General features: G+C 43.5%; 1 protein-coding gene across 1 annotated transcript in view; it reads left to right on the top strand.

Moving 5' to 3' along the window:
• The window catches only part of MAP3K5 (mitogen-activated protein kinase kinase kinase 5), a 124920-nt gene that overhangs the window by 35783 nt on the left and 62097 nt on the right, over positions 1-27040 (top strand). Inside the window, exons 3-7 of the mRNA XM_056853832.1 lie at positions 4131-4154; positions 10866-11059; positions 11489-11657; positions 12124-12230; positions 13764-13934. Of these exons, the coding sequence (XP_056709810.1) occupies positions 4131-4154; positions 10866-11059; positions 11489-11657; positions 12124-12230; positions 13764-13934 (665 nt within the window). The remainder of the gene's footprint in view (positions 1-4130; positions 4155-10865; positions 11060-11488; positions 11658-12123; positions 12231-13763; positions 13935-27040) is intronic.

Here is a 27040-nt window from a genome sequence, read left to right as displayed (position 1 = left end):
CACTGGGGAGACCATTGCAGACGGGCTGAGGGGAGTGCGGCGCTAGCCCCCCTGTCCTTGGTACGTAACAGGGCAGTGAGGGGAAGCGCAACTTGGGCAAAGTTGGGAATGAAATTCCGGTAAAAGTTGGCAAACCCCAAAAACTGTTGAAGTTGGCGGCGGGTAGTGGGGGTTTCCCAGTCCCGCACCGCCTGGACCTTGGCGGGGTCCATTTCCAACCCTTGGTGGGAAATCACATACCCCAAAAATGTAATAGAAGGTTGGTGGAATTCACACTTGGACACCTTAGCATACAGTTTGTGCTCCCGCAGCCGCTGGAGCACTTCTCGCACTAGGCGCACATGTTCTTCCATGGTCTCAGAGTAAATAAGAATGTCATCGAGAAATACCACCACCCCCCGAAACAGTAAATCATGCAAAACTTCATTAATTAATTGCATAAAGACACTCGGAGCCCCCGAAAGTCCGAACGGCATGACCAGGTACTCAAACATCCCAAAACAACTGGAAAAGGCCGTTTTGGGTTCGTCTCCTTCTTTGATGCGAATGCGGTGGTAGGCTTCTACCAAGTCCAGTTTGGTGAAGATTCGGCCCTCCTTTAATTGTGCTAGAAGGTCAGGAATAAGAGGGAGGGGGTAAGCATTAGACTGGGTGACTGCGTTCAGTCTGCGAAAGTCAATACACAGTCTTAAATCTCCCGTCTTTTTCTTTACAAAGAAAGCTGGGGCTGAATAAGGAGCCTTGGAGGGGCGTATGAAACCCCTCGCCAGATTGACATCCAGATAGTCCCGCAATACAGTCTTTTCACTGGGGCTCATGGGGTAAACCTTTCCCTTAGACAGTTTGCCTTCCCCTACGATCTCGATGGCACAGTCCGTTTCTCTGTGGGGAGGCAGTTCGTCGCACTCTCTAACATCGAAAACATCAGTAAACTGCGAGTACTCAGAGGGTAACTGTGGAGAGACTGGGGCGGGGGACCCTACCAGTGCGGCGGCTGGAGTTCTGAGTACCCGTTCCTTGTCATGCAACCCACAGGGGTTTTCGGGGAAAGAAAGCACCCGTTTAACCCAATCAATGGAGGGATTGTGTCCCCTTAACCAGTTCATCCCTAACACCACAGGGGTTACAATAGGGGCGATGGTGAAATACAACCGTTCCCAATGTTCCCCCACGGACATAATCACGGCTGCAGTTCTGTGGGTCACAGGGCCCCGTTTAAAGTCACTCCCGTCCATTTGGGAAAAACGGAGGGGTCCCGGAAGCCGCTTGCGCCGGACCCCCAACTTCTTGGCAGTTTCCTCATTTATCATGGTGCGAGCACACCCCGAGTCGACCAACGCGGGGACCTCTAACGGGGGACCCCCTTTGGGTAGGGACAGATGAACACGCACAAATACATTGTCCTCTTGGGCGCTTACCATCGGTGGAGCTCCTTGCACAACGATAGGGACGGTCTGCTGCGGAGCCCCCTCTACAGCAGACCGACGGCGTTTTTTGCCGGCTGTTCCCACTCTTCCTCCTCGCTGGAAGAGGGGGACGGGGTGGTGGCCTCCGGGGAGCCGTCCGAATCAAAGACGGTATTTGTAATCCGGGACCCCGATGGGACCGTAGAGTCGGATGCCCCATCCTGGGGGCGCGCGTGGAGAGCGGAGGGTGCGCCGGAGCGCCGGCTCAGTGGTCCGCTTCTACGGCGAGGCTGGCTGTCGGCGGCCGGTTTCGTCGGCTCGGCCTGGGTTTGGCGGGGGGGGGTCGGACGGCCTGAGCGAGAGGGGCATTGCGATGCAAAGTGACCCTTTCCCCCGCAGATCAGGCAGACGCCGGCCTCGAACCGCTTGCGGCGTTCCGCGGCCGAGAGACCCCCGCCACCCCCTTGCCGGAGTTCCCGGCCACGGTCACCTCGGGGCCTGGGGTCTCGCCCAAGCCGTTGCTTGGACAAGTTCAGGAGTTGCTTGCGATTCTCGATGTCAGCAGCATGGCGAACCCAACCTTCCACATCCGGGGGGTTCCCTTGCATGAAGGCCCAATGTTGGAGGTCTGGGTTGAGACCCTCCCTGAAACATTGTACCAAGGTAGCTTCACTCCAGTCCAGAATTCGGCTAGCCAGTGACTGGAACTCACTTGCATACTGCGCCACCGACTTAGTCCCTTGGCGCAGTTGCATCAGGGAGGCTTTAGCCCGCTCACCCAGAGTCGGGTCCTCAAAACGGTTTCGGAGTGCTACCATGAACTCGTCCAGGGTTCGCAGTACCGGCGAGCGGAGTTCATACTGCAACACCATCCAGGCAGCCGCCTCCCCCTGCAGTAAGGAAGCCACGTACTGCACCCGGGACTCCTCAGAAACAAAGGTTCGGCCTTGTTCCCGCATAAAAATGTCCACTTGGACCATAAAAAAGGTCAATTGGTCTCCCGACCCGTCATACGTGACTTTCAGGTCCCGACGGGCCGGGGGGGCAGGGGTTGCGGGCGGAACTGCCGGCGCCCCGTCTGGGGGAGCACCGGCTGGAGGTTGCAACTTCAGCGCATCTAGGGCCGTGGCCATCTCACCCATTACGCGTTGCATGGTCTCCATCTGCTCCTGCATAGCCCGGCGGTCTTCCTGCCACTGCTTTCGTTCTTCCTCCATGAGGGCCTCTTTGCGGGCCGGGTCCCCTTCGAGTCCCGTGCTGGGGAAGGCCAACCGGCGATCCTTCGCCGCAGTCCGCGAGAGCGACCAGCCCTTGGGAGAGTCCAGCCAATAAGTAAGCCCCCGGGGACGTTCGTCCCGATCTTGGTCGGGGACGCGACCCTTCGGTTTCTTTGGCTTGGCTCCCTCCTCCTTCGGGTCCGGCTTCTCCGGCTCGTCCGGAGCCTTGGGGGCATCGGGGATAGGGGTGGTATCCTCGTCGGCTGACATTCTGTCCAAAGCGGTACAGCTGCAGTCCGAGAGGCAAGGACTTGCAACTTAATGTGAGAGATCCCCCTCTCTGAGTTTGCTTCTCCAAATCAGTTGCTCAGACGTTGATACAGAAACAATAGATTTATTGAAGCCTTCAGGAGATGAGACAGGCACAGGTAGAAAGTTGCAAGTGAGGGGCTATACGGGTTTACAGAATATATTGACTCCAGGGCACTGGGGCACTGGGGTTCACACTTATTGTTATGGGAAGTTACAAGCTTGGCATAATACAAAACATCAGACGGATCCCAGGAAGTCTGGTGCGGCTATCACACTTCCAAGGCCGCACCGGCCTGAGGGAGTACTGGCAGGAAAACAGCGGGGGGGAAGATACATGGGCCATCAGGCCTGGCGCCTGAGACCAGAAGGTGTGAACTGCTTTTACGAGTTCACTGATAATACCGCAGGTGATGGAAAGCAGAGACACAAAGACAGAGACCCTCACATTAACATTACAGGTAATTGACATGTTTATTAATAATCCATAAAGTTTCTACAGCCCAAACACTGATTGTTGTGAGTCCTCTATTATTTACTAGGGGGTGGCCCACTCATGAGGCCTCCCCAGCAAGTCACACTTGATCACCCGCACGGTGGTTTTAGTGCACTGACATAATTCGGCACATGATTTACACTTGGATTACTATTTGCCTTTATCTTTCCTGTTCTGCAAAGCATCTCTAAGAATGCTTTAGTCCAATAACGATCTTTGCCGAACAGTCACTTCACATTACACTTATTCTATCATCCTATCTACCCATCCAGTATCTTAACATAAAGGTTTTGTTTTTTCTTTTAAAGAGCAGCCTTTAGGTTCATATCGAGCCACATATGGCTTTAGAGCCATAGGGCGCAGGCCCACTGATTTATGCTATAGGAACCATCACAGAGGAATGTGAAACTGGGGGAAAACATGTGAAGGGGGGATGGGCAGACAGGGTAGAAGAATGTTTAATTTTACTTGTAGCTGCCAATTTTCTCATGAAAATGCTCCCTCTTGTCTGTTTTCTCCTCACCATGCTAACTTTCAGATTAAGTTCCAAGGGCCAGGAGGAAGGGATGGGGGTGAGAATTGCTGATGCTTGTATCCATATGCAGCGCCAGCGGAAGGAAGGTTGTAGGACCAAGCCGAAGTTCTTAATCAATTAAGTTGTTTACAGATGGTTCTCACCCTTGTATATTTTTTTCTTTCTAGGAAATTATTTGCCAGAAGAATAATGTAAGTATGCTTTTTAAATTTACATGAAATTCTGTGACATGCAAATGTGTTTATTTCCTTGATACTTGTATGGAAATTCTGATCTTCATCACTGAGTCTTCAGTGCAGTCCCACATGGGAACTGCACAAGCCAGCCACAGAGTTAGACTACCAAGCTTCTAGAAGGTTTTTTTTAGCTTCTGAGGAGGGCTCCCCTGCCCTCCACCATGTAAACAGAGATGGGAACAATTACTCCAGGTCAGTAAGGTGGATTGTGAATAGGCCAAGAACCTTTAACCACACGACTGTATCCTCTTGATGAAACATAAACCTTGTCTTGAGTGTCTTGGGACTCAGGGATGTGTCAGTGGAGAGGAAAGGGAACGGCCAAGCAAGTTTGGGGAGTAGCAGAAGAATTACTAGCAGGCTGCTTTAAACTGCTGCACAAAACTATTTTGATTGGCCTGTAGAAGGGCATTCCTTTCAGAGAAGGCATTAGACTGATTCTGTTTGTAGTGTATGTTATAGTTGTTGGGGTTTTTTTTGGGGGGGGGGTTGTATGGCTATTTGCTTTCTGTGTATCTGTTGTACATTTATGTGTGTTTACTGTCTTGTGAGCTACTCTGAGCTGTTGGAAGGGCAGGATAAACGTTTCTAAATAAATACAGGATTTGGAGAGTGGTGAAAATTGCAGCAAGTGGGTAATGGGACAGGGGCAAGAAAATTATTCTTCAGTCTGTGAGGATCACCATCTCTTTGTCATTGAGGCTGGAGAATGGTTTCCTTCAAAGCTGGCTTTGACTCACTTAGAGATATTAGTTTTGTTATTGAAAACCATGTGGATTGTCTCTTTTGGTTGACATCACGGTTATCTAATTTTACATTTCCATACACACATCATGGACACTTGAAGTCATGCAGAGGAAGTTGTGGTGGAGTTTGGCAGGATATATATTTTTTATTTCCCTTTTTAGTTTTCTGTGGCTACAACACAACTGTATCAGGAACAGGAAATGTGTTAGAAAATGATTGTATTTTAGAAAAGAGTCTGCAGGATGCCTCATTATACAAACAGGTCCTGATAAAGTGAATCTTTTAAAAATGCTGTTAAAATCAGTGAGAAATTTTAACTTAATCTGCTAGGCCTCGCAGGAAGAAAAAGTCAGACTGATATTCGATCTCTAGGTGCCAACGCATTCTGGCCCTGCCCCCTTTAACCCCTCCATCGTCACCACTTCTGCCCCCAGCCCTCTTGTAGTACAGAGGGAATACATTTCTCCATGGCTCGGGTGGGAAAGGGTTAACACTGTTTCTTGGGTGGTCCTAGCACAGGGGTGGGGAACCTTTTTCCTGCCAAGGGCCATTTGCACATTTATGACATCATTCAGGGGCCATACCAGGTGTAGATCTCCTGGTGAGGGGAGGAAGAGGCTAGGGTTGCCAGGTCTCCAGCCACCACCTGGAGGTTGGCAACCCCAGGGGAGGCCACACAGAGAAGGCCTGCAGGGTGCCCCCACTCCCCCTCCCAGGCGGAAGGGCAGCCAGCAGTGGGCCCGAGCAAACGAGGTGCCAGGGGGGCGCAGCCCACAGTCGATCTGCGAGGGAGGAATGAAAACAGAGAAAGAGGAGAAGGGAGGGAGAAAGAGAGAAAGAAATGGAGAGGGAGAAAGAAAGAAAAGGACAAAGGGAGACAAAGAAAAGGACGTAGGGAGACAAAGAAAGAGACAGAAAGAGAGGGAGAGAAAGGAGAAAGAGTGACAGAAAAAAAGAAAAGAGAGAAAAGCCCTCCCCTCACACACACACACCCGTGCACGCTGGCCCCGCGCGACCGGGCCCCAGCCTCCCCTGCCCACACACACACACACAGCGGCGCACAGAGCCCCACGTGACCGGGCTCAGTCTTCATGCCCTCTCCTCCCCAGAGTCCACAAAAGCCCCCCCCCCCCGAAGCCCGATCGGCTCCTGCATTCATGCTCTGCCGCCGGGATCCACCAGCCTCTTTCCCCCACCCTCTTGCTGCTCAACAGCCGACAGTCGGCGAGAGGAGCTCCAAAGGGCGCCGCAGCACTGCTGTAAGCCATGGCGCCAGGAACACTCTCTGGGAGGGCCACCCTGCGCCCCGCCTCTTCAGCAGGGCCCTGGAGCTCCCGAGGGCCACAAAAAATGTCCTCGGGGGCCGCATACGGCCCCCGGGCCTGAGGTTCCCCACCCCTGTCCTAGCAGCTCCATAGCTAATGACTCCTCTGCAAGGGGGGAAAAAGTTTCATTTTCTTGGCAAAACAAACTCACATCCGCCTTGAATAGAGGCTATTCCTGTCTGCGGGAGGGGGTGGATCACCAGTCTTAGATCCTTCTGAGTTAGAGATCTGCCAGGACCCACGAAGGGCCAGACCAAATGATTTCGCGGGCCTTAAACGGCCCCCGGGACTGACATTCCCCACCCCTGGTCTATATGAATGTAAAATCATAGGCTGCAATCCTGCAGCCTGTGTGTGAAGGACCAGGAATGCAGCAATATACCAGCCACAGCTCAGGAAGTCGAGGCCTTCTTCTCTTCCCCTTAGAGTATTAGCAACCTAGGACCCAGAATATTTCTAACAGGAAATTAAGCCTTTTCCCCCCCTTTCATTATGTGACCTGGGCTGCTCTGTGGAGGAAAAAAAAGGCTGGGGGGGGGAGGAGGAGGAGCCAGGCTGACCTTCTCCATCCCTTTCTCTGTCCCAGCCCCTTTTTGCCACTCTGCTGTGTTGGTATCAGGCCACCTGAGTGACAAAAGAGGGACAAGGTAAAAAAGGGGGAGAGTAATCTGTATATAACTGCACATGTTTCCAAGCTTTTAAAGATACTTTTATTGTCATGAATGTACAGATTTTTTGTATATTGCCCCTTTCATCAAAAGGATGTTTCAGCTAACTGGTTCTCTTTCTGAAAAACAAATAATCTAGGAAATGGTAGATAATTGCTAAATATACCCATATCCTATTCTGTGTGGGCTGGTTCTACCCCCTCCCCATATTTTTGCTCAATGAACTTGGTATGAAGTGAATGTTTTTCTGTCATGTCATTTTTGCCATGATGATCCTTTTTTAAATCAATGCTGTATGTATTATGCACTCTGGTGCTCTCCAGGTTATACACAAGATTTTACATTGAGAGCCATGGCTCCAGAGCAAATATATCACTTCCAGAACAGCTGTGAGAAAATGATGACCAATAAAATGCATCTAAATATTAATAACCTGTGTAATCTTATACATTTTGTCGGGCCCTATTCAGTTGCCTATGAACTAAACAGCAAAACTTCATTTCTTTCCTAAATCATAATCTAGTAGTGGCAGGCTCTGTAATGATAATTCTGCCATTTTTTCCTGAGCTGTCAGGATTTTTATGGCCAAGGAGAGTTAACATGGTTATTGTAAAAGGGACAAATACAGGCTTGCTTATTTGGATGTCACATAACACTAGAAGTTGAGTGCCAGGTGATGTAGCTGTAGACATGGTATTAACCTCCTGGGTGTCCAAAACACACTCACCAGCTTGTCAGGCTTCAGCAAATGCACGGCATTTCAGGCAATAGAACTCGAATCCAGGCAGAGCAGCGATTCAAAGATTTATTCCGAAAGTCAATGATTTCAGCAAGGAGGCAAACAAGGGTGGAATACAGGACTGGGGCAGAGTGGATACCTATATAGGGGCAATACAATAGGGTTACAGTAACAAAGAAACAGTGTAGTCGTTTCCTGCCGGTAACGACTTAAGTTAAACTAAAACAGAAACAATCGTGGGTAATTAGTGGAGGAGATGGCTGAGCTCTTGGCTTTGTGCGCGGGACCCGGTATCAGATCGAAGATTTACACGGGCGGGTCCCAATACAATTGTAAATCCCTGGCCAGAATTTGTGTGCAAAATGGGGGGGGGGAGGAGTGCACGGAGAACTCCATTTTGTTTGCGGGGAAACCATCTTGTTTGAGGATGGAGCTGTCAGAAGCCCTATCTGACACAGCTATGGGGAAAGGGCAGTTTTACCTCAACACCCACCCTGCTATTCCTTGAAAACGGAAGTTTTGCTGAGATGGAACAGAACCAGGCTGATAAAATTTATAAGATTATGCAGGTTATTCAAGTTTAGAGGCAGTTTTCATCTTTTATAAGAGGCTGCCTCATTCTATCCCCCACTTATACAGAGGAGAAAGTATGTTTATACTGTCTAATATGGGTGAGTACTTTTAAAGAGGTCCTTCTTCACAGCCCTTTCAGCTGCAAGGATTCTGGAGGACTGTCCTCAGCCACAGCCAAGTTCTGGTACTCCTGGTGATCTTAGAGGCATAGAATCATAGAGTTGGAAGGGACCATCAGGGTCATCTAGTCCAACCCCCTGCACAATGCGAGAAATTCACAACTACCTCCCTCCCACACACACCCAGTGACCGCTACACCCCCAGAAGATGGCCAAGATGCCCTCCCTCTCATGATCTGCTGAAGCGGGTCAGTGCCTTTCAGTGACAATGCTCTTAGAAGTGACCCCTTCCTGAAAAGAAGTATGTTATCTTATTCAGTTAGCCACCTAATAAGCACGACTCATTGTACTTACAAAAGTAAGCCTTTTTATTGAAGTGCTTCAATTAAATATATATATAAATATATGTATGTATGTATGTGGATACAAAGTCCTTAAAGTTCAGACATTATAAGTCTTAAACATAGTTCATGTTACAAGCAATCTCTAAAGAAATCTCTATCTTAAACCTAGAGTTTCAAACCTTAAAACAGTAATAATATTTCATTTAGAAAATACAACAGTTACAGAAATCTGTAAAATGGTTATAAGTTCCTTGTTCAGTGAATAAGATCTGATTTAGTTAAAAGAATCTTAATTCAAAATATCTAGAACATCATAAGAGTAAGTAGGCATACTTTACCCAATCATGTCTTTTATGAAATCCTTCAGTCCATAAGGACTGAAGAGATCTGTGAGTCCCCTGTCTATGTTAAGACTGGGTAGACCTCAAAGACCTTCCATTTGTAGAAGAGATCTGTGAATCTCTAGTATATGCAAAGACTAGAGAAATCTCTGAGTCTCTCAGTCCACTCAAGGACTAAGTCTATAAGCCTTTCCATAGTTTGGAGAGACCTCTGATCTACGCAAAGATCAGAGATCTGTGTAAGAACCCTTAGTTCATGCAAGAATTTAGGAAGCTCTATGAGCCTTTAGTCCACTCAAAGACTAAAGAGTTCTGTGTGAGACCCTCTAGCCCAAGGCCTAGGAAGATCTGTGAACCTCCATCCCATGCAAGGGATGGAAAGATCTGTAAAACTCCATTCCATAAGGACTGGAAAGCTCTGAGAGCCTCCTATCTACTCAAAGATAGGAGAGATCTATGAGACCCCCAGCCCAAGGGCCAGGAAGATCTAACTTCCCTGCCTTTCTGCTCCTGTATTTATGTGTCTCCAATATTAATTAAATAATGTGGTTGGGACTCTGAAGTGGCCTTAACTTCCAGACCAGTTCAGGGTGTCTATACCTCGACAATCCTTGTATGCTTCCCATATAAGGACTTCCTTTTCCAGCAAGACAGTCCATTGTCATATCAACATATTGAACAATCAGTTATATTATCAATTTCATGCATCCAAAACATTTAACTCCGCCGGCATCTTCATATCATAAGAACTGCGGATGAAACAAGCATAATATCATATCAATATTCAATCCCAAGAATTTATAAATCCAGTACCATTCTAATATTCCAATAAGGTTCCCTTTGGACACTTTACTGTGCTGAGTTGCAACTGGAGGTTAACTAGTCAGGCATTCCTAAATGTCAACCTAAAACTTGGCATGTTCCCAAGCCTCTATACTGGCCTTACGTCACTCTTTCACTGTGAGGGCCGGAAGACTTTTCCACTGTGAGGGCTTCACCAAGGCTACAGAGAAACTTCTTAGAATCATGTGGTGACTTCTTAGAATCATGACTTCTTAATGGAATGAAAGCACCTGCTAGAGAGAAAGCACTTTCTGTCACCCAGCTTTTACTAGGGAGAGAGAAGCCCTTGAATGGATCAATGAGGCTTGATGATTCAGAAATAGGAAAATCCGACAAATTCGATACCATTCTATATGCTCTATATGGCCTATACGTCAAAGCCCATAACACTGCCTAAGGTTATAGAATCAGCATTGCTGACAGATGGCCATCTAGCCTCTGTTTAAAAACCTCCAGGGAAGGAGCACTTACCACCTCCCGAGGAAGCCTGTTCCATTGGGGAACTGCTCTAACTGTTGAAAATTCTTCCAAATATCTAGACGGAAACCCTTTTGATTTAATTTCAACCTGTTGGTTCTGGTCCGACCATCTGGGGCAACAGAGAACAACTGGGCACCCTCCTCCATATGACAGCCCTTCAAGTACTTGAAGATGGTTATCATATCCCCTCTCAGTAAAGCTATATGTGTTTATTTTAAAAATGTATATGCTGCCTCTACCAAGAAAGTATTCTTGGGTAAGTCTAGGTAAAAAGAAATGTTTTGGACTTGTACCTAAAGGGTAGCTTTCAGGTAAACATGAAGGGGAGGGATTCCACAGGAAACTGATATGTAATATGAAATATATCTAATATGAAAGTCGTATATTGTATGTTCTGTTGAAAACAGTTCATTTATTTCCTTATGCTATAATTTATGATTATATTTATAATTCCATTTAATTGCATATCTCTTTTCCATTTCTCCAGATGTGCACTGGCAACTATATATTTGTTCCATATATGATAACTCCACACAATAAAGTATACTGCTGTGACAGCAGTTTCATGAAGGGACTGACCGAGCTGATGCAACCCAGCTTTGAACTATTGCTTGGGCCAATATGCTTACCCTTGGCAGATCGCTTTATTCAACTTTTGAAGGTGGCACAGGCCAGCTCATGGTAAGGATTGTTGGATTCTCATGACCAAGGCCTGTCATAAAAGGGATAAATTTATGTGTGCTCCGACTGTGAGGCTTCTCATTCCAGTTATTGAGCTGTCCTCCATTTGGTATTACAGCAGTTGTTCGTTTATCAGTATTGTGAGAGCATTGCATGATGCATGAAAATATTTCCTCTGAGGGGAAAGTTTTGCATGTCTAAAGTAATCAGTTCACAAATTCTTATATTTACTTCATTCACATATCATCCATTCTATGCCATAGTCCTGATTTTGTTTGGTAGTTAATGTTTGCAGTAGTACCTATAGTAGTACCTATAGGGACCTACATCTGTACCCTATCAGAGTAGCTGCTGTAGCTGCTATAGAAGCAGCTGTCCAAGTTGGAGTCTGCCATTATTAAATTGTTTATTTTATTTTATTTTTTTTAGCCAGTACTTCAGGGAGTCAGTTCTGAATGATATCAGAAAAGCTCGTAATTTGTACACTGGGAAAGAGCTAGCTGCAGAGTTGGCAAGGATACGACAAAGAGTGGATAACATTGAGCTTCTATCTGCAGACATTGTGATAAACTTGTTGTTATCTTACAGAGATATTCAGGTAGGAATTTGAATTTAATTGGATTATTTTTGTCTCTTTTAATTCTCTCCATGTCATCAATATATTGCAAGCAATAGTCTATTATACCTGTTACAGGCCCTATTTCAGAAAATTTTGAGAATAAGTGCTTGGATAGTAATGGGATCAGGGTTAGCTGCTACTTCCAATATAAAGAGAAAATTACTTATGTCTCATTGTAAGGCGACGGACACAGTTGTCAGATTAGGGTTCCCAGGTGCTCGTTAATGCCAGGCAAAGGGGAGGAGCGATCCGTGTGCTTCAGCAATGCTAGTGCTTCAGCATTGCACCGGAATTGATGTCATTGTGCGGGGATGTGGATCACTGCCCCCTGTACCCTCCTCCCTACAGACAATGTCAGCTTAAGACCTACAGTTGTTCAGGCTAAAGTTAATGATTCTTTTCCTTTTTTGCTTTTAAAACACCCTTTCTCTCTGTCTCTTGGAAGGATTATGATTCTATTGTCACACTGGTAGAAACGTTAGAAAAACTTCCAACTTTTGACCTGGCTTTGCATCATCATGTGAAATTTCATTATGCATTTGCACTGAACAGGTGAGAATTTTTCCTTTGTCATAAAATGACAGTGCTTATTGTTGAATTCATGTAACTTGTTTCCTGCAATGTTACTTCGCTATAGGCCTGATTTTTAACTGAATTATTTTATCCTGGTTCTTCACGACATTAAATATCTAACAAAATTTAAAACATTTACAACAAATCATTACTTGAAATTTTAAACATGCCGTAAATATACAAACAATAAGTAAAGATGTAATATAAAACCCAAACTTCCCAAACCAAATCAGAATAATTTACCCCAGTTAACCTGAGCAGTTTATGCCCTTCTGTCTCGTTAAATTAATGTTTATTATATTACTGTGATTATTTATAGACCAACTCTTGGTTGCAAGCCATCAAAGGATGTCCATATATGAAATAGCTATTTTATATTTATATGAAATTTAATATAATTTATATGTATACAAATATATTTTGCATTTATTATATATAATTTATTAAAAGGTAATAATAACAACATTTGTATAGATTTAAGAACTTTTATTCCACCTCTTTCCAAGTAAGGATTGCTTTCTGCAAGTCTTTATATGGACATCAAGTTGAGGAAGCTTGCTAGGCTTGAAAAAAATTGATAACCTTTGTTGCTGTGAGGTTTCAGTGAACTATGATAAGGTATTTACTTTAGGGATGCTTTTTCGTAAAGGAGCAACTTCTGCAGAAGCCAATTCAGAGAAATTCTAAGTTACTGTGATGTCCAATATTTAAAGTCCCATGACGTGAAGGCAAATACCTCAAAGTCCCCAGCTCCTGTCTCTATTCTTACTATGTTTTCTGACATCTGTTATTGTATATCCTGTGGCAATATCCATGGCAAGAAATAGGAAGAACAAAATGGCTTCTCTCAAGAAGCAACAACAAAATGCCAATGAAAGCAAGAGGTAAGGTGATTGGGAAGGAGGAAGGGGTCAAAACAGACCTGCTTCTGTTACCAGATTCAGAAACTGTGATCTAGATATCCTCATCACGTTTTGTGAAGGGCTTCTTCAGCCAGTGCACTAAATATCATCACTGAATAAACATTATCAAAAAGACCCAGACAGGTTCCTATGTCATTCTACATTCCAGTTTCTCTGATATTCTTCCGCACCCTGGATACTGCCTTCCACTTACCTGCACTGGTTGCAAGCTCAATCATCAGCTAACTCCTTGCAAGTTGCACGTAGGACTATCAGGGGCTCCGCCCCGAATCTTTCCTTTTCTTTCAGACTTGTGGGCTGTTGCAGTTATCACAATTATCGGGGTTACGTGTATGTTGACTTGTGTCTACAATTTTGGTGTATTTGTTTGCATTGGTAGATTTATAGGAGTATTTTCGAATATATTTATTTGGGTTCACTGAGCCTTGCGCTGTTTTTTTGCTTTGTTTTTTTAAATTTATAAATTCAGCTGTCTTCTCTTCTCCTCGTTCCAGCTTCTGCCAAACCAATGACCATTATAAAGTGCTTAGCTATTAGAACAACTGAGAAATAAGACCAGCTGCAGATGTTTATATTTTTCTTTAAACAGACGAAATCTCCCCGGAGATAGACAGAAAGCTCTCGATATTATGATACCTTTGGTGGAGAGTGAGAGCCAGGTAGCTTCGGACATGTATTGTCTTGTGGGACGGATATACAAAGACATGTTTTTGGATTCTGGATTTACAGACACAGAGAGCAGAGACCAAGGAACCATGTGGTAAGTAGCACTTCACTACATCTCTATATGTTTTTGGGGTGTGTGTGTGTGGGGGGGGGGTTAAACTGCCAAAACATCTGTTCCTTAACCCAGCTAGTAATTCAGTTAGTAATGACTAAATCTCATTGAAAATCACAGGTAAAATAATATTAGTTTCAATGAGACATAGTCATGACTAACGTATTGGACCTTTAGTGCTTCGTTCTTCTAACAAGTAAAAAGTTGTAGCAATTGACACGGATGCACAAAGTTTGTACAGAAAAGACATTTTAATGAGTGATTCTCTGAGGCTTTCCCACAGCTGTGAAACTTCCTTTTCCAGCAGTTGGTACCACTTCCAGCTTTGAGAGGAGGCTGTATGCGCCACACTCTTTCTGTAAGCTTAAGAATGCTGGAGGACGAATTAATGTTTTATTTGCTTTAGCCATTGGCTGTTACCAGATCAATAAAAAGGGCAAAACTACATAGATAAGACCTTTTTACAATTCCCTTTACAGCTGCATTCTTCACAATAAAATCCTATTCAATTTTGGCAGCAAGTCCTTGTGACCCTTCTATTTTTAACATTCGAAAGAATTTCAGATTTGTGCAGTATGGAACAATAAGGGATTGTTTTTGTAACAGGCTGTACCAGTTCTTTCATTTTCCGAGGTTTCTTAGCAGCAAGAGGAAAGGGCATCTCCCCCTTCCCCTCTCTACTCCAGTCTCCCCACTTACAAGGCAGTGAGGCCGAGTGAGTTCTGGGGCCTCAGGAATAAACTTTCTGTTGGATATTATACATTACATTTAGCAGAGTAAATACTAACAGATGCTAATGTTAGCTTAAACTTAAAGATTTATTCCTTAATTAACATACTAGATATAAGTCCTACACTATGGAAAAGCTAAATCAGCTACAACAGTTGTACCTAGATATAGCACAACGTCAGTTAAACTCCCTCTTTTAGAATCAGCTGCTTTACTCGACCCCCTATTGGCTACACAGAAACAGTTAACTCTTTCATGACTGGATGCTGAGACTTGCATATTCCAACACTCCTTCTGAAATATCAGCCATCACAGTCATGTAAGTTTAGTCTTTTGCGTAGGTTTTCAAACTTTCTTTTGGCCAACAGCTTGGTAAGTATGTCAGCAACCATCTCTTCAGAAGGACAGTAGTCAATATTAATTAGTCCTTGTCGCTGCATTTCCCTCGCAGAAGAACATCTGATAGCTATGTGTTTACTTCTTCCTTTGATGTCTTCATTCTTTGATAAAGCGACGCATGCCTGGTTGTCTTCAAATAGAGGTTTAGGTTTAGGTTCATCTATGCCAAAGTACTTTAGTAAAGTCAGTCCCAGGTTTCTGCGTAAACACTCTTGCCACTAGACATGCTTTGTATTTCTCCACTTTTCTATCAGTATTCTGTTTAGCTTTGAACACCCATTTGCATCCTATAGCTTTTCTTCCAGGTGGTAGTTTAGTAAGTGTCCATGTTTCATTCTTCTGCAAAGATTCAGATTCTACAAAGAGGTATTTCTCTTTAAACTCTTAGGAATCTCTCAATAAACCTTAGAGCTATTTCCCCCATATAACAGGTTAGATCCTGTCCTGATCCAAAACCTTGAGGCAAATCCTCCACCTTACAGCTTACCGCTCAACACAGCTGTTTCCAAGCTCTGTCTGTTAACTTCTCCCTCAGTCAACTGTCAGTTCTTATCTGTCAGAGTTCTGCTAACTCTCAGAATTCTGTTTGAACTCCCTGTCAATCATGGGGATTCTGTGACCAGGACAACTCCTTAGAAAGCAGCTGTCCATCACAATTGCCTACAAGAAAGTTTGGTGATTAACGATCAGAAATCTAAGATTTTAGTCTTCATCCAAAACAGGAGATTGAGCCTGTTACAATGGTGAGTTAAGGGGTTCAATATCAAGCAAATTAAAACCTACTCCTATTTGGGGATTCTGTTTTCAGCAGTCCTATCCTGGAATCCCCAGTTTAGAATGGCAATTAATAAAGCAAAACCCTGTGCTAACTCTATAATTAGGTTATTTTGTAATGGGGGGAGTACGTTCCCAGATCTGTGCGTTTACAGTGAAAGGAGTGGTAGTGAAAGGAGTGTTCCCCTTATTCTTTATGCCCCAAATAGATGAGTTAAAGCTGTCTCAGATAATATCGATCAGCTCCATTTTTAAGAGAACAAATGTACCATGTTGTGTCTCAAATGCTGTACTATGGGTGGAGTTTGGTCAGATATCCCTGGAAACAAGAGCATGGCTTTATGACTTTAATCTGAGATTAAAATTATTCTTTGCTGAGGATGATTTATTAGCTGTCTTGAAACGGGACACTTTCAGATCGGGTTGGATGAAAGCTATCGATGAGAAACTGCCATTAGTTGGTATGACGTCTCCTCTTTTTACTGACATGGGTAAAACAAATGCTTTTTTTCTGATTAAAAGTAAGTTTTAGTAATTCATTATGGAAGTTTGTTATTTGGAGCTGTTGAGTTTGTCCTTTGATATTTCTCTCCCAAGATCTTTACTCCCTTATATGTATTCTTTAACTACTCTGTGTTACTGTAGAGCTTTTCTGTTTGCAAGATTAAATATTTTACCCTCCATGGTTCTACAAGGTAGATTTTTGAATAGGCCTTGTTCTGATAGAATTTGCCCTTGTGGCCTGTATTAGATTGACACAGTGTTCATGTTCTGCTTGAATGCCTTTTTTGTTTTTAGAATATTAGGGATTACTATATTAAACCACTTACTATGGATCAGTATACTGCCCTGTACTTTGGAATCTCTGTTTTATTTGCTTAGAGATAATGATTCTAAGATTACATTAGCGGTAGCAAAATTTGTCTTAGTCCTTTTATCCCTTGTTTCCAAAAAGTGAAGAACGTGAAATTTTTTGGCTGTTTGTGAGATTTGTAAGTCAATGAGCTTTTAAGGGAATAAAAGGAAAGGGAAGGAAGGACATATTAGAAGCTGAAGAGAGCAGCTCAGATATGATTGATTGACAACATGTTATTGGCAGGAGTCCTGCTACACGTTCGGGACAGTTAAGAAGGCTGAACTCAGCCAAATGTTTGGTTAAATTGGTTTGTTAACCAAATGTTTAGTTAAATTGGTTTATTACAATGGTAATATGTGGCTACAGATATATCTGCAGGCTGCGTCATTTTTTGTTCCAAAGAATTCTCTCTGGCGGAAGTTTAAAGGCATTTGGAGGATCGAAGTAGTCGTGGCTTTGCCTGGTACCCTGTAGGGTCAGTTATGCAGGGTCGGTTTAGCCTCCTTCATTTCCTGTTTCAGCCAGGATCAAGTTTTTGAAAATGCACGTTACCTCATTCCTTTTTGGCTCAACCCCCGTTTCATTCCTCTTCTTGCCGGAGTCGAACGGTCTTTCCTGGCTGAAACCAGATCCAAAGAGCGTGCATAACGCCTGCCTTGCATTGAGCTTTCCCCGACCCCTTTCCAAACCCCTCTTCTGTTCTGTTTGCTGATAGCCATACAGGGGAAGCAGCGAAGATTGGCATCTCTCACAGCCAATCACGAAGAGGCAGGGATTCAATTGCTTCCTGCTTCCTGGGAGCTCTTTCTGAGAGAAAGAAAGACTTTTTTAAAATAAGGCTTGGATTTCGCCCCCTCTTCTTTTAAATGGGTCTGGGGGGAAGGAAATGTTCTCTGACGAGGTGAGCCAACCACAGACCAGCAATTAAAGGGGTGGGACTTGATTTGAACTTGGGAGACTGCTTTCCTGTATTCATGCCCCCAATTTGCACTCAGTTTATTCCCTGATCATTCAAGCCAATGCATACAGTTTTCCCCAACCCAGGTTGCTTTGATCCTGGCTGAAACGGGGAACAAAGAAGGGTAAAGTGAGCATGCATAATTGGCCTGTGATTCTTCACAGAGGAGCCCTACGCTCCGAAAAGCCCCTCTGCTTGGGCAGGGGTCCTCAAGCCAGCAAAAGTGCACCCTGTGTGCTTGGCGATGAAGAAAACAGTGAGGGGGTGACCAGTGACTTTCCCTTTCCCTTTTTTCTCTTACCCCCTTGAATAACCTCAAAGAACCACTAGATTTATAAATTCGAGCAGACTATGAATCTCAAAATCGGGCTTCCATCAACAAACTAAGATATTGCTGCGATCTGAAGGAGGGCGTGAGAAACAAAACTAAAGAAAAGAAAAGGGGGAAGGGGGGAGAAACGACGGCGGAGCCGAGGAGGCACAACTTCCCTGATTTCTTCTACTACCCGAGACCCAGCTATTTACAACTTACTCACTGGACAAGATCAGATCTTCGATCTGGGTAGGCAGCTGGGATCGCCTGGCTGTCAGCCCAGACTAGGAGTGGATCAACGTGACTTCAAACTTTCATTGGTGAAGCAGGACGGGTGTAGGTGCTGTTACCTCCCGGTGCGTAAAGCCTGAAAACTACATTCTCCCGAGTCCCCCTCCCCCTGAAGTTAAACAGCAAACCCGCCTGACTGTTTTTCATGCCCCAGTCATCCTAACAGACACAAACACCACCACTCTACCCCTGCCCAGCCTCTGTGGAACTGTACAAACTTTAGCGTTTTTTTTTTCTTTTCTTTCGCTTGCCATATCTGGATTACAAATAATTTGCCGTATTCGGATTATAAATAACAACAACACCATGGTCCCCCACTGTTAAGGTATCAGGTCTTTAAAGAAGAAAATTTACGGGATTCAACTTTTGAGTGTTTTTTACTAATTTGCTTTCAATTTTCATATCGGCAATGGCAAATGTCTCCATTTGCTTTAGTTTCACACAAAGGACACTGCCAATTTTAGTTGCTGCCACCTGGGGGCCCATCAAAACGGTGCACGAAACAACTGCAATGAAAATTAGCAGGGCCCTGAGGTCTATAAAATCTGGATTTTGGATTATTGTGGGAGACCCTGGAATTAATTTATGGACTTTGACCAACCTGAAGACCTAAGTTTGACTGTTTCTGTCACCTTTGATTTCTGTTTCGAGGTAAAGCCCAAAGAATGTTTTTAAGCACTGACTTTTGTTGGTTTGAGTATTTTTAAAAATCTGAACTAAGAGTACTTAAAAGTATAACAAAGGTTGAAGAAAAAAATGCAGTTCACATGCAGGGGATAACAGAGATTAAATGACAACAAAAAGCTACTGACTCAACTGTAGATCAACACGAAGTGGAACTTCGAGAACATTTGCAGCTTCTTCTAGATGTAAATACCAAAATTGAGGTGCACGAAATCAAATTAAAAAATGAGAACATCAAATTTGGAAGAGCAAACCTGGAAGAAAATCTTAAAACGTTATTACACGACTAGTATGAATTTGACGACACGGAGACAGAAGTCAAGTACTGCTACAGAATAAATTCGGCCTACACCAAGAGAAACAATACTCCCACAGATATTTTTGGTCAGAACTGTCCATAAGAAGACCAAAGACCTACTTCTGAGAGTGCAAAGAGACTATCCTCTGTTCTGTAACGGGACTCCAGTACAGATTCTTACTGACCTTCCCGGAAGTGTTCTTGCAAAAAGGAAAGACTTCAATGAGCTAAGACAAATCTTAGTGGAAAGAGAAATAAGATTTTGTTGGCTGATCTCTTACTCACTAGAAGTATCGTTGCTTCAAAGGAAAAGAATTGTTCGCAAACAGTCTAAAGCCAAAGCTTTGATCGAAGAAATTTTATCAACGGATCACCATCTGCCACAGAGTGACAAAAACAACTGGAGAAGGGCCCAGTGGCTCTACAACTAGGCAGGCAATAAAAAAACGTGAAGTTTCTAAGCCAGACAAACCACAAGAGGAAGGTAACGCCTCAGAGGAGGGTAAATTAGGACAAGCTGCCTCTTCGGATACTCATCTGTAAATAACAAAATTGAATTGATTAAAACGTTCTCAGTCAACATTAATGACCTAAATTCCCCTGGTAAAAGAAGAAAAGGTTTTCCCAGTTTAATAAAATTGGGCAATGACATTGTCTACAAGAGACTCACGTCAAAAAAGAACATGAAAAATTTCTGCAGGCAAAATACCTGGGCACTTCCATCGGTATACTCCATCGGTCAAAGAAAAGAAAGGTCTAGATACATATGTAAATGAAAGGAAATTGACGGTTTTGAACCATTACCCTGATCGAGAAGGACGATTTCAGCTACTTATTTTACAAAAAACCAATGGGGAAACTTTCACTTTAGCAAACATTTACGCACCCAATTCAGCAAAGGAGGTTTTCTTTGGACAATTTTTCAAAAAGCTGATAGAATGCCATCAAGGGGAAATTGCGATACTTGGGGTAATAAATCCCATTGTAGATAAATCTCAATAGTATTCGAGGAAGACTCCCGCAAAATGTTTTTTTGTACATGAATGAATTAAATTTGGTTGATGCCTGGAGAACCAAGAATCCGAACACTAAAGATTATACAATTTATTCAGACCGTCATAACTCATACTCCAGAATAGACGTGTTGGATCTCAAAGACAATGCTAATAAATCTGAAATCAATTGACATTGTCCTGAGAACATTATCTGATCATAACCCGACTGAACTGATTTGGACTCAAGCTGGGTCCGGGATGAGAAGATGGAAGTTAAATGATCAAATTCTATGTAGAAAAAGGTTGCACTTCAATGTAAGAAAGACCTTGTAGAATTCTTCAAAATCAACAACACATCTAATGTTTCCAGTTTTACAATTTGGGATGCCAGCAAGGCCTTCATTAGAGGCAGACTCATCTCAATTAACACTAAAATCAAGAAAGATAAGTAAAAAACCCATAGAGAACTTCAAAGTGAACTTAGAGATTTAGAGAAGAGACATCAGAATTCTCTTGACAAGAAAGTAAAGGACAAAATAAAACTGGTTAAAATAAAATTGAAGCCATAGAAGCAGAAGATCTGCAAAGAAAAACCAGGTATGCCAAACAAAGATTCTTCGAGAAAGCCAACAAACCAGGCAGATACCTGGCTAACCAAATAAGGCAAGAAACGTTGAAGAGAAAAATACTGGGAGCGAAAAGAGACAGAAAAATATATAATAAGCAAAAAGTCATAGAAAGAATCTTTATAGACTTTTTAAAACATGTGTATCAGTCAATCAATCAATTTATTTATTACGGTCAAAGACCAGCTTACACAAAAAAGAATATCATAATTAAAATATGTCTAATATTTTATCAGATAAAACAAAAATTTAGTTACAACAACTCTTAATAAAATGATATGTTTAGCATGAAAGACATTATGACAGCTTCTTCTGCCTTATTACACATGCCCTGGCACAGAATCTTGCAACCTGATAAGTAATATCTTTGACACGGTCATCCGTATCCTCAATTGATTTAATCCATCTTGAGGGAAATTTATCTGCAAAGACTAGGGGAGCTAGATCATATGGGAGCAGCTGTAGCTTTAACCAATAAGAGATAGCATGGTACCACGTGTATGCAAACGTGTATGCAAAAGATAACTTGAAGGACAAAGACCTAACACAGTATCTCTCTTGGGCCTGTTTATTGAAACTTACAGCAGAAGGCAAAGAAAGTCTTAACCAAAGAATTACCACCCAAGAAATTGTAGACGTGATTAAAGAAAAGATAGACAAGGCTCCAGGCCTAGATGGTCTCACACCAAGATTTTATCGACTTTTTGAGCATCAACTTTCCCTCAATCTTCTAAAGATGTTCAATGATATCCTATGGAGAAGAAAATTCCAGATTCTTGGAAAGAAGCATATATTTCTCTGATACCAAAGGAGGGAGCAGACCCTTATCTACTCCAAGCATACAAAGCCATATCTTTGTTGAACATGGACTATAAGCTATTTGTTTCTATTTTCACCCTAAGGTTGCAGAGATGTATCACCAGACTAATACATCCGGACCAGACTGGATTTGTCCCCAAAAGACACATGAGAGATAACGTCAGATTAGTTCTCAGTGCCATTGAATACACTAAATCTAAATCATTGAAGGCAGCACTTATGTTTTTGGATGCAGAAAAGGCCTTTGACAACGTTTCTTGGAATTTTATTTCTGAGACCCTGAAGCAAATGGCTTGTGGAAATAACTTTAACAACATTTTTGAAGCAAGCAATATATTCTAAGCAAAAAGCCCGTCTTCTAATAAATGGAAGTTTAACTGAGGAGTTTGTATTGCTAAAGGCAAGAGACACGGCTGTCCACTTTCTCTGCTTCTATTCAATTTGACAATGGAAGTTCTTGCTAACTTCATCAGGGCAAATTCTACCATCAAAGGCTTGAAATACAAGAGCACAAGATCAAAAGCTATGCAGATGATGTTGTGTCAATCTGCCAAGATCCTGAGATATCGACTCTCAAAATGCAATCTCATATTTAGAGATTTGCCCGGTATTAAGGATATAAGCTTTTTTTATTATTAAATATTTTTATTGATTTTCAACGATAAAAAGGGGTACAAAAGGGAAAAATGGATGGGGGAAGGAAAAAAACAGCAGTAAATTATTAAAATAATATTTAGCGGTGCAGCGCCTAGTACTACCCCCTTACATCTTTTATTAATACAGTTATTTTTCTAGCAGGGTGGATTTAAGCTCCATCTTGAATCTACTGTGACTCTTGGAGTCTAATTGTTATTTTTTAGTTGTAATGTATTCATAGAAAGGTGTCCATTTGTCTCTATTTTGTTTTTGATTATTCATTTGTAATGTTTCAGTCAGTTGTGCCATTGTTATATATTCATAGGATTTATCCATCCAGATCTCTATGGTCGGGATTCTGTTTGTTTTCTATAGAGATGCTAATACTACTCTTGCTGCTGTAATTAAATATTTCAATATATTCTGTTGGTCTTTGTCGATGTTGTCTGGAGTTTTACTTAAAAGAAATAATTTAGGATCATATGATATACTTTGACCAATAATGCCTTCTAAGTTCTTATGTATTTCCTTCCAAAATTTCTGAACTAACTTGCATGTCCACCAGCAGTGATAGAAAGTGCTCCTAGTTTTACAACATTTCCAACATAGACCAGATGTCAAGTTGTTCATATTTTGAATATCACTTGGCGTAAGGTACCACCTATGTAGCATTTTCAACCAGTTTTCCTGGATCCCTTGACATAGCGTAAATTTAAGATTTTTGCCAAATAACTGTTCCCACTCATTGATCGTTATAGTCTCATTCAGATTCTCCATTTAATTTGGCACGACTTCACTTGTTCGTCTTCTGTATCATATGTCACCAGTAGCTTATAGATTTTACCTAATAGATGTTGAGTTGGTTTGCATATCATCTGCTCAAATTCTGTTTTCATTTTCAATACTCCCCGAATTAAACAGTCTTCCTTTAATCTTGAAATTAACTGATGATAGGTTAGCCATGGCATCTGCGGATGACTGTCTTGTATCTCAACTAGTGTTTTCAATGTACCGTCTGTTTTCACCAAGTCCTGATATTGTATTGTCCCATATTTTTTCCTATCCATTACCGAGCCGAAGACATTAAAGGGTGCCATCAATAAAATCCATTAGAACTTAGCCTTGGTTTAAGTTTTTGCCACACTGCCACCATGTTTTCTATAATTGGGTGACCCACGATTTCTTCTAGGCTTTTCTAGAAAAGCCTAGAAGAAAAAAGAATATAAGCTTAACAAGGTCAAAACCAAAATTTTGATTTTCAGCATCACTGAGGAAGAACAAATGTCAATTAAGAAGATAACCAGATGTCAAATCACGTGCAACCCGGAAAAATACCTTGGTATCTATATTATATCTCAAAATAACCACCTATACAAAGCAAACTATTTAAGAGTATGGAAAGAAATGGAAAAGAATTTGAAACGATTCATGGCTTGTCAGAATATTAACGATAAAAACGAATGCTCCCAAGACTCAACTTTTTATTTCAATTTTTACCAATTGCTCTAAGAGACAAACTATTAGAAGGCTGGCAAAGAAAGATCAATCAATTTGTTTGGAACAGCAAAAAAATGAGAGTGCGATTTAAAACCTTGCAAGATGATAAGAAAAGAGGAGGGCTTGGACTATCTAATCTCAAACTATACTATCAGGCTTCCTGTCTGACTTGGATAGTAGACTGGATTAAATTTCCAACAGATAGAAAGAGCAGATTTGGCAACTGGCTTTCACAATTTGTTACGGAATGCTAACGCTTCTATTGCTACAATGAGACAAACATTGGAAGATTGTGCTGCTAAATCAGCATTGCTAAAAGTATGGCATAACTACAAAAAAAATTAGCCCCTCTCCGCCTATAATGTCTCCGATTGAAGCCTATCATGAAGATCTTGCCTGGAAGTGCGGTTTTCATCTTACATATCAAGATATGTTCGGTCAGGCCAGAGAAATCAAGCACCTACAAGCACTAAAAAAAAAAAAAAAACCTAAACTGGCTAACATATTTACAGGTAAGATCAAAGCTCAAAGAAGATTGTCTAAAATCTGGTACGATGAGAACATTAACGGAATTTGAGACGATAATAACCAAAAACCAGGATCATTTGCTTGGGAAGATATACAAATTGTTGCTAAGATATGATACTGAAATCGAACAAGTGAAGACAAACATGATTAAACGGATGCAGAACTTTGGAGAAATGGTAACAATGGAAACATGAGAAAGACTGTTCACAACAGAGTTAAAGTTCACCGTCAGTCAAGAAGTTAGAGAAAACTGGTACAAATGTTTTATAGATGGTATCTTACTCCTAACATGATACAGAAGATGGATGAGCAATGAAAAAGAAAAGAGGCAACGAGATTGTTGGAAATGTAAAATTACAGATGGTTCTTATTACCATGTATGGTGTACTTGCCCGATGTTGCAGTCTTACTGGGAAATGATTCACAAAGAACTACAGAAGATGTTGCAACAACAATTCTCCATGGACCCTAAAAGTTTGTTGCTAGGTGTGATGCCAACAGAACTGCCTTCCCAATTTAAGGACTTGTTTAAATATGCCACCACTGCGGCCAGAGTCATTCTTGCAAAGAGATGGAAACTACCATCTCTTCCAGAGATAGAAGAATGGAAAGATAAATTGATGGAATATGCAATCATAACCAAAATGACCTACCTGATGAGTGCAGATCAGCATACTGAAAAGTGGAAACTTTTTTTACAGTTATGTCGAGGTTAATTGAAACAACATTATCAGCTTAACATTATATAATCACAATCTAGCTTTTTGAAGTAGAGTAGAAAACTGCTTGAATAGTTATAAGGAACGTAGGATGTTTATTGCGGATCCAGGCCAAATAGGGGTCCCAGGGCCCGTCTGCCCCTACCTGACCAAAGAAACCTCCCCAACCCCGGGAGAAGGGCAGCACTGCTTCCCACCCTTTCTGGAATCAGAAATATGACGCAACACATGTATGGAATAAAACAGGCCACAACTTTTAATACATACATCAAACATACATCATTAGGCATTGGCAAGCATGGAGGCAGAATCCTGACATCAGGTGACCCGATGCCAGCTGATGTATCCTGTGCCCAGCCCATGCTGGGTACAGCCTGATATGGCAGATCCCGGTCCCACATGGACGGCAGCCACTGTGTGGTACCCTGCCACTTGGGAGGAGGCAGGCCGCCCCACTGCCCCGCCAGGCAGTCAAACCAAAGGCCTCCCCCCCAAAACCCCTTTTGGGGTCCCCAGCCCAGGAAAAGGGGGCTCGCAGTCCGGCTTTTCCACAAACAGGATTCTGGCCCCATGCCCAAAACCACCAACCCCCGACAGTTGTGACAGATAATCAATGCAAAGTAACCCATAATAACCAACCATAAACTCAACTACCGGAACAAGAAACGCTACAAAAACAGCCCGAATGTACATGGAACCATAGAGAACAACATTACACAACATGCCATCAAACCATTAAACAATGAACAGCAGAGGCCCCGCCGTAGCTATGAAAAAGGGGGAGGGTGGGCGTGTCAAAGCAGGCTGGAAACAGGGCCAGCCACATGCAGCTCCTCCCCATAAATACCCGGCCGGCGGACCAGACCGAGCACCTCGGTCGGTAGCACCGGCCGGGGTGGAGAGGCCGGAGAGCCGGGCCCTGATTGGCCTGTTCAAAAAACAGGCGAGACCGGAAAGAGGCGCGCAGCGACGGGCCATCCGGTCGCCTCCCTCCGGTTCCCCCTGCCACCATGAGGACCCCGGCGCCTGCTCGGAGCCGCCCCCCCAGGCTGCCCACCGGTAAGAGTTGCCCTCCCCCCTTTTCTAGCCGTCGGGAGGAGAGTGCAGGCCCCTGCTGCTCCCCCCCCACTCCCGCGGCCGAACGGCCAGCCGAGCCCATCACCCGGTGCGGCTCCGCAAACTCCGGATCCCCAACAGTAGGGATCCAGGTCAAATAGGGGTCCCAGGGCCCGTCTGCCCCTACCTGACCAAAGAAACCTCCCCACCCCCGGTAGAAGGGCAGCACTGCTTCCCACCCTTTCTGGAATCAGAAATATGACACAACACATGTATGGAATAAAACAGGCCACAACTTTTAATACATACATCAAACATACATCATTAGGCATTGGCAAGCATGGAGGCAGAATCCTGACATCAGGTGACCCGATGCCAGCTGATGTATCCTGTGCCCAGCCCATGCTGGGTACAGCCTGAGATGGCAGATCCCAGTCCCACATGGACGGCAGCCACTGTGTGGTACCCTGTCACTTGGGAGGAGGCAGGCCGCCCCACTGCCCCGCCAGGCAGTCAAACCAAAGGCCTCCCCCCCAAAACCCCTTTTGGGGTCCCCAGCCCAGGAAAAGGGGGCTCGCAGGCCAGCTTTTCCACAAACAGGATTCTGGCCCCATTCCCAAAACCGCCACAAGAGGAGGCCGGGAGGGGATCCCCACTTTTGGCCGACTCCCGCCAATGCCTAACGCTGTAACCAAACCCCAAGACCATGCCGGATGTCATGCAACCAAAGATCCATACCCCACGAAGACAGATGTACACCGTCCGAGCGATACAGCGCTTCCAGGCGACATGATAGCTCGGGATGAGGGATCACATCACCGCCCAGGGCCGTCACCGCCCTACCGATAGCGAATGTTGCCTTACGCCTAGCCCGGTCAACCTTCTCTGGGTGTTCCGCCCCCATCCATGA

Source organism: Euleptes europaea, chromosome 7 (assembly GCF_029931775.1).
Source record: "Euleptes europaea isolate rEulEur1 chromosome 7, rEulEur1.hap1, whole genome shotgun sequence".
NCBI classification, from domain to species: domain Eukaryota; kingdom Metazoa; phylum Chordata; class Lepidosauria; order Squamata; family Sphaerodactylidae; genus Euleptes; species Euleptes europaea.
This window is presented reverse-complemented; position numbering and strand designations above follow the sequence as displayed.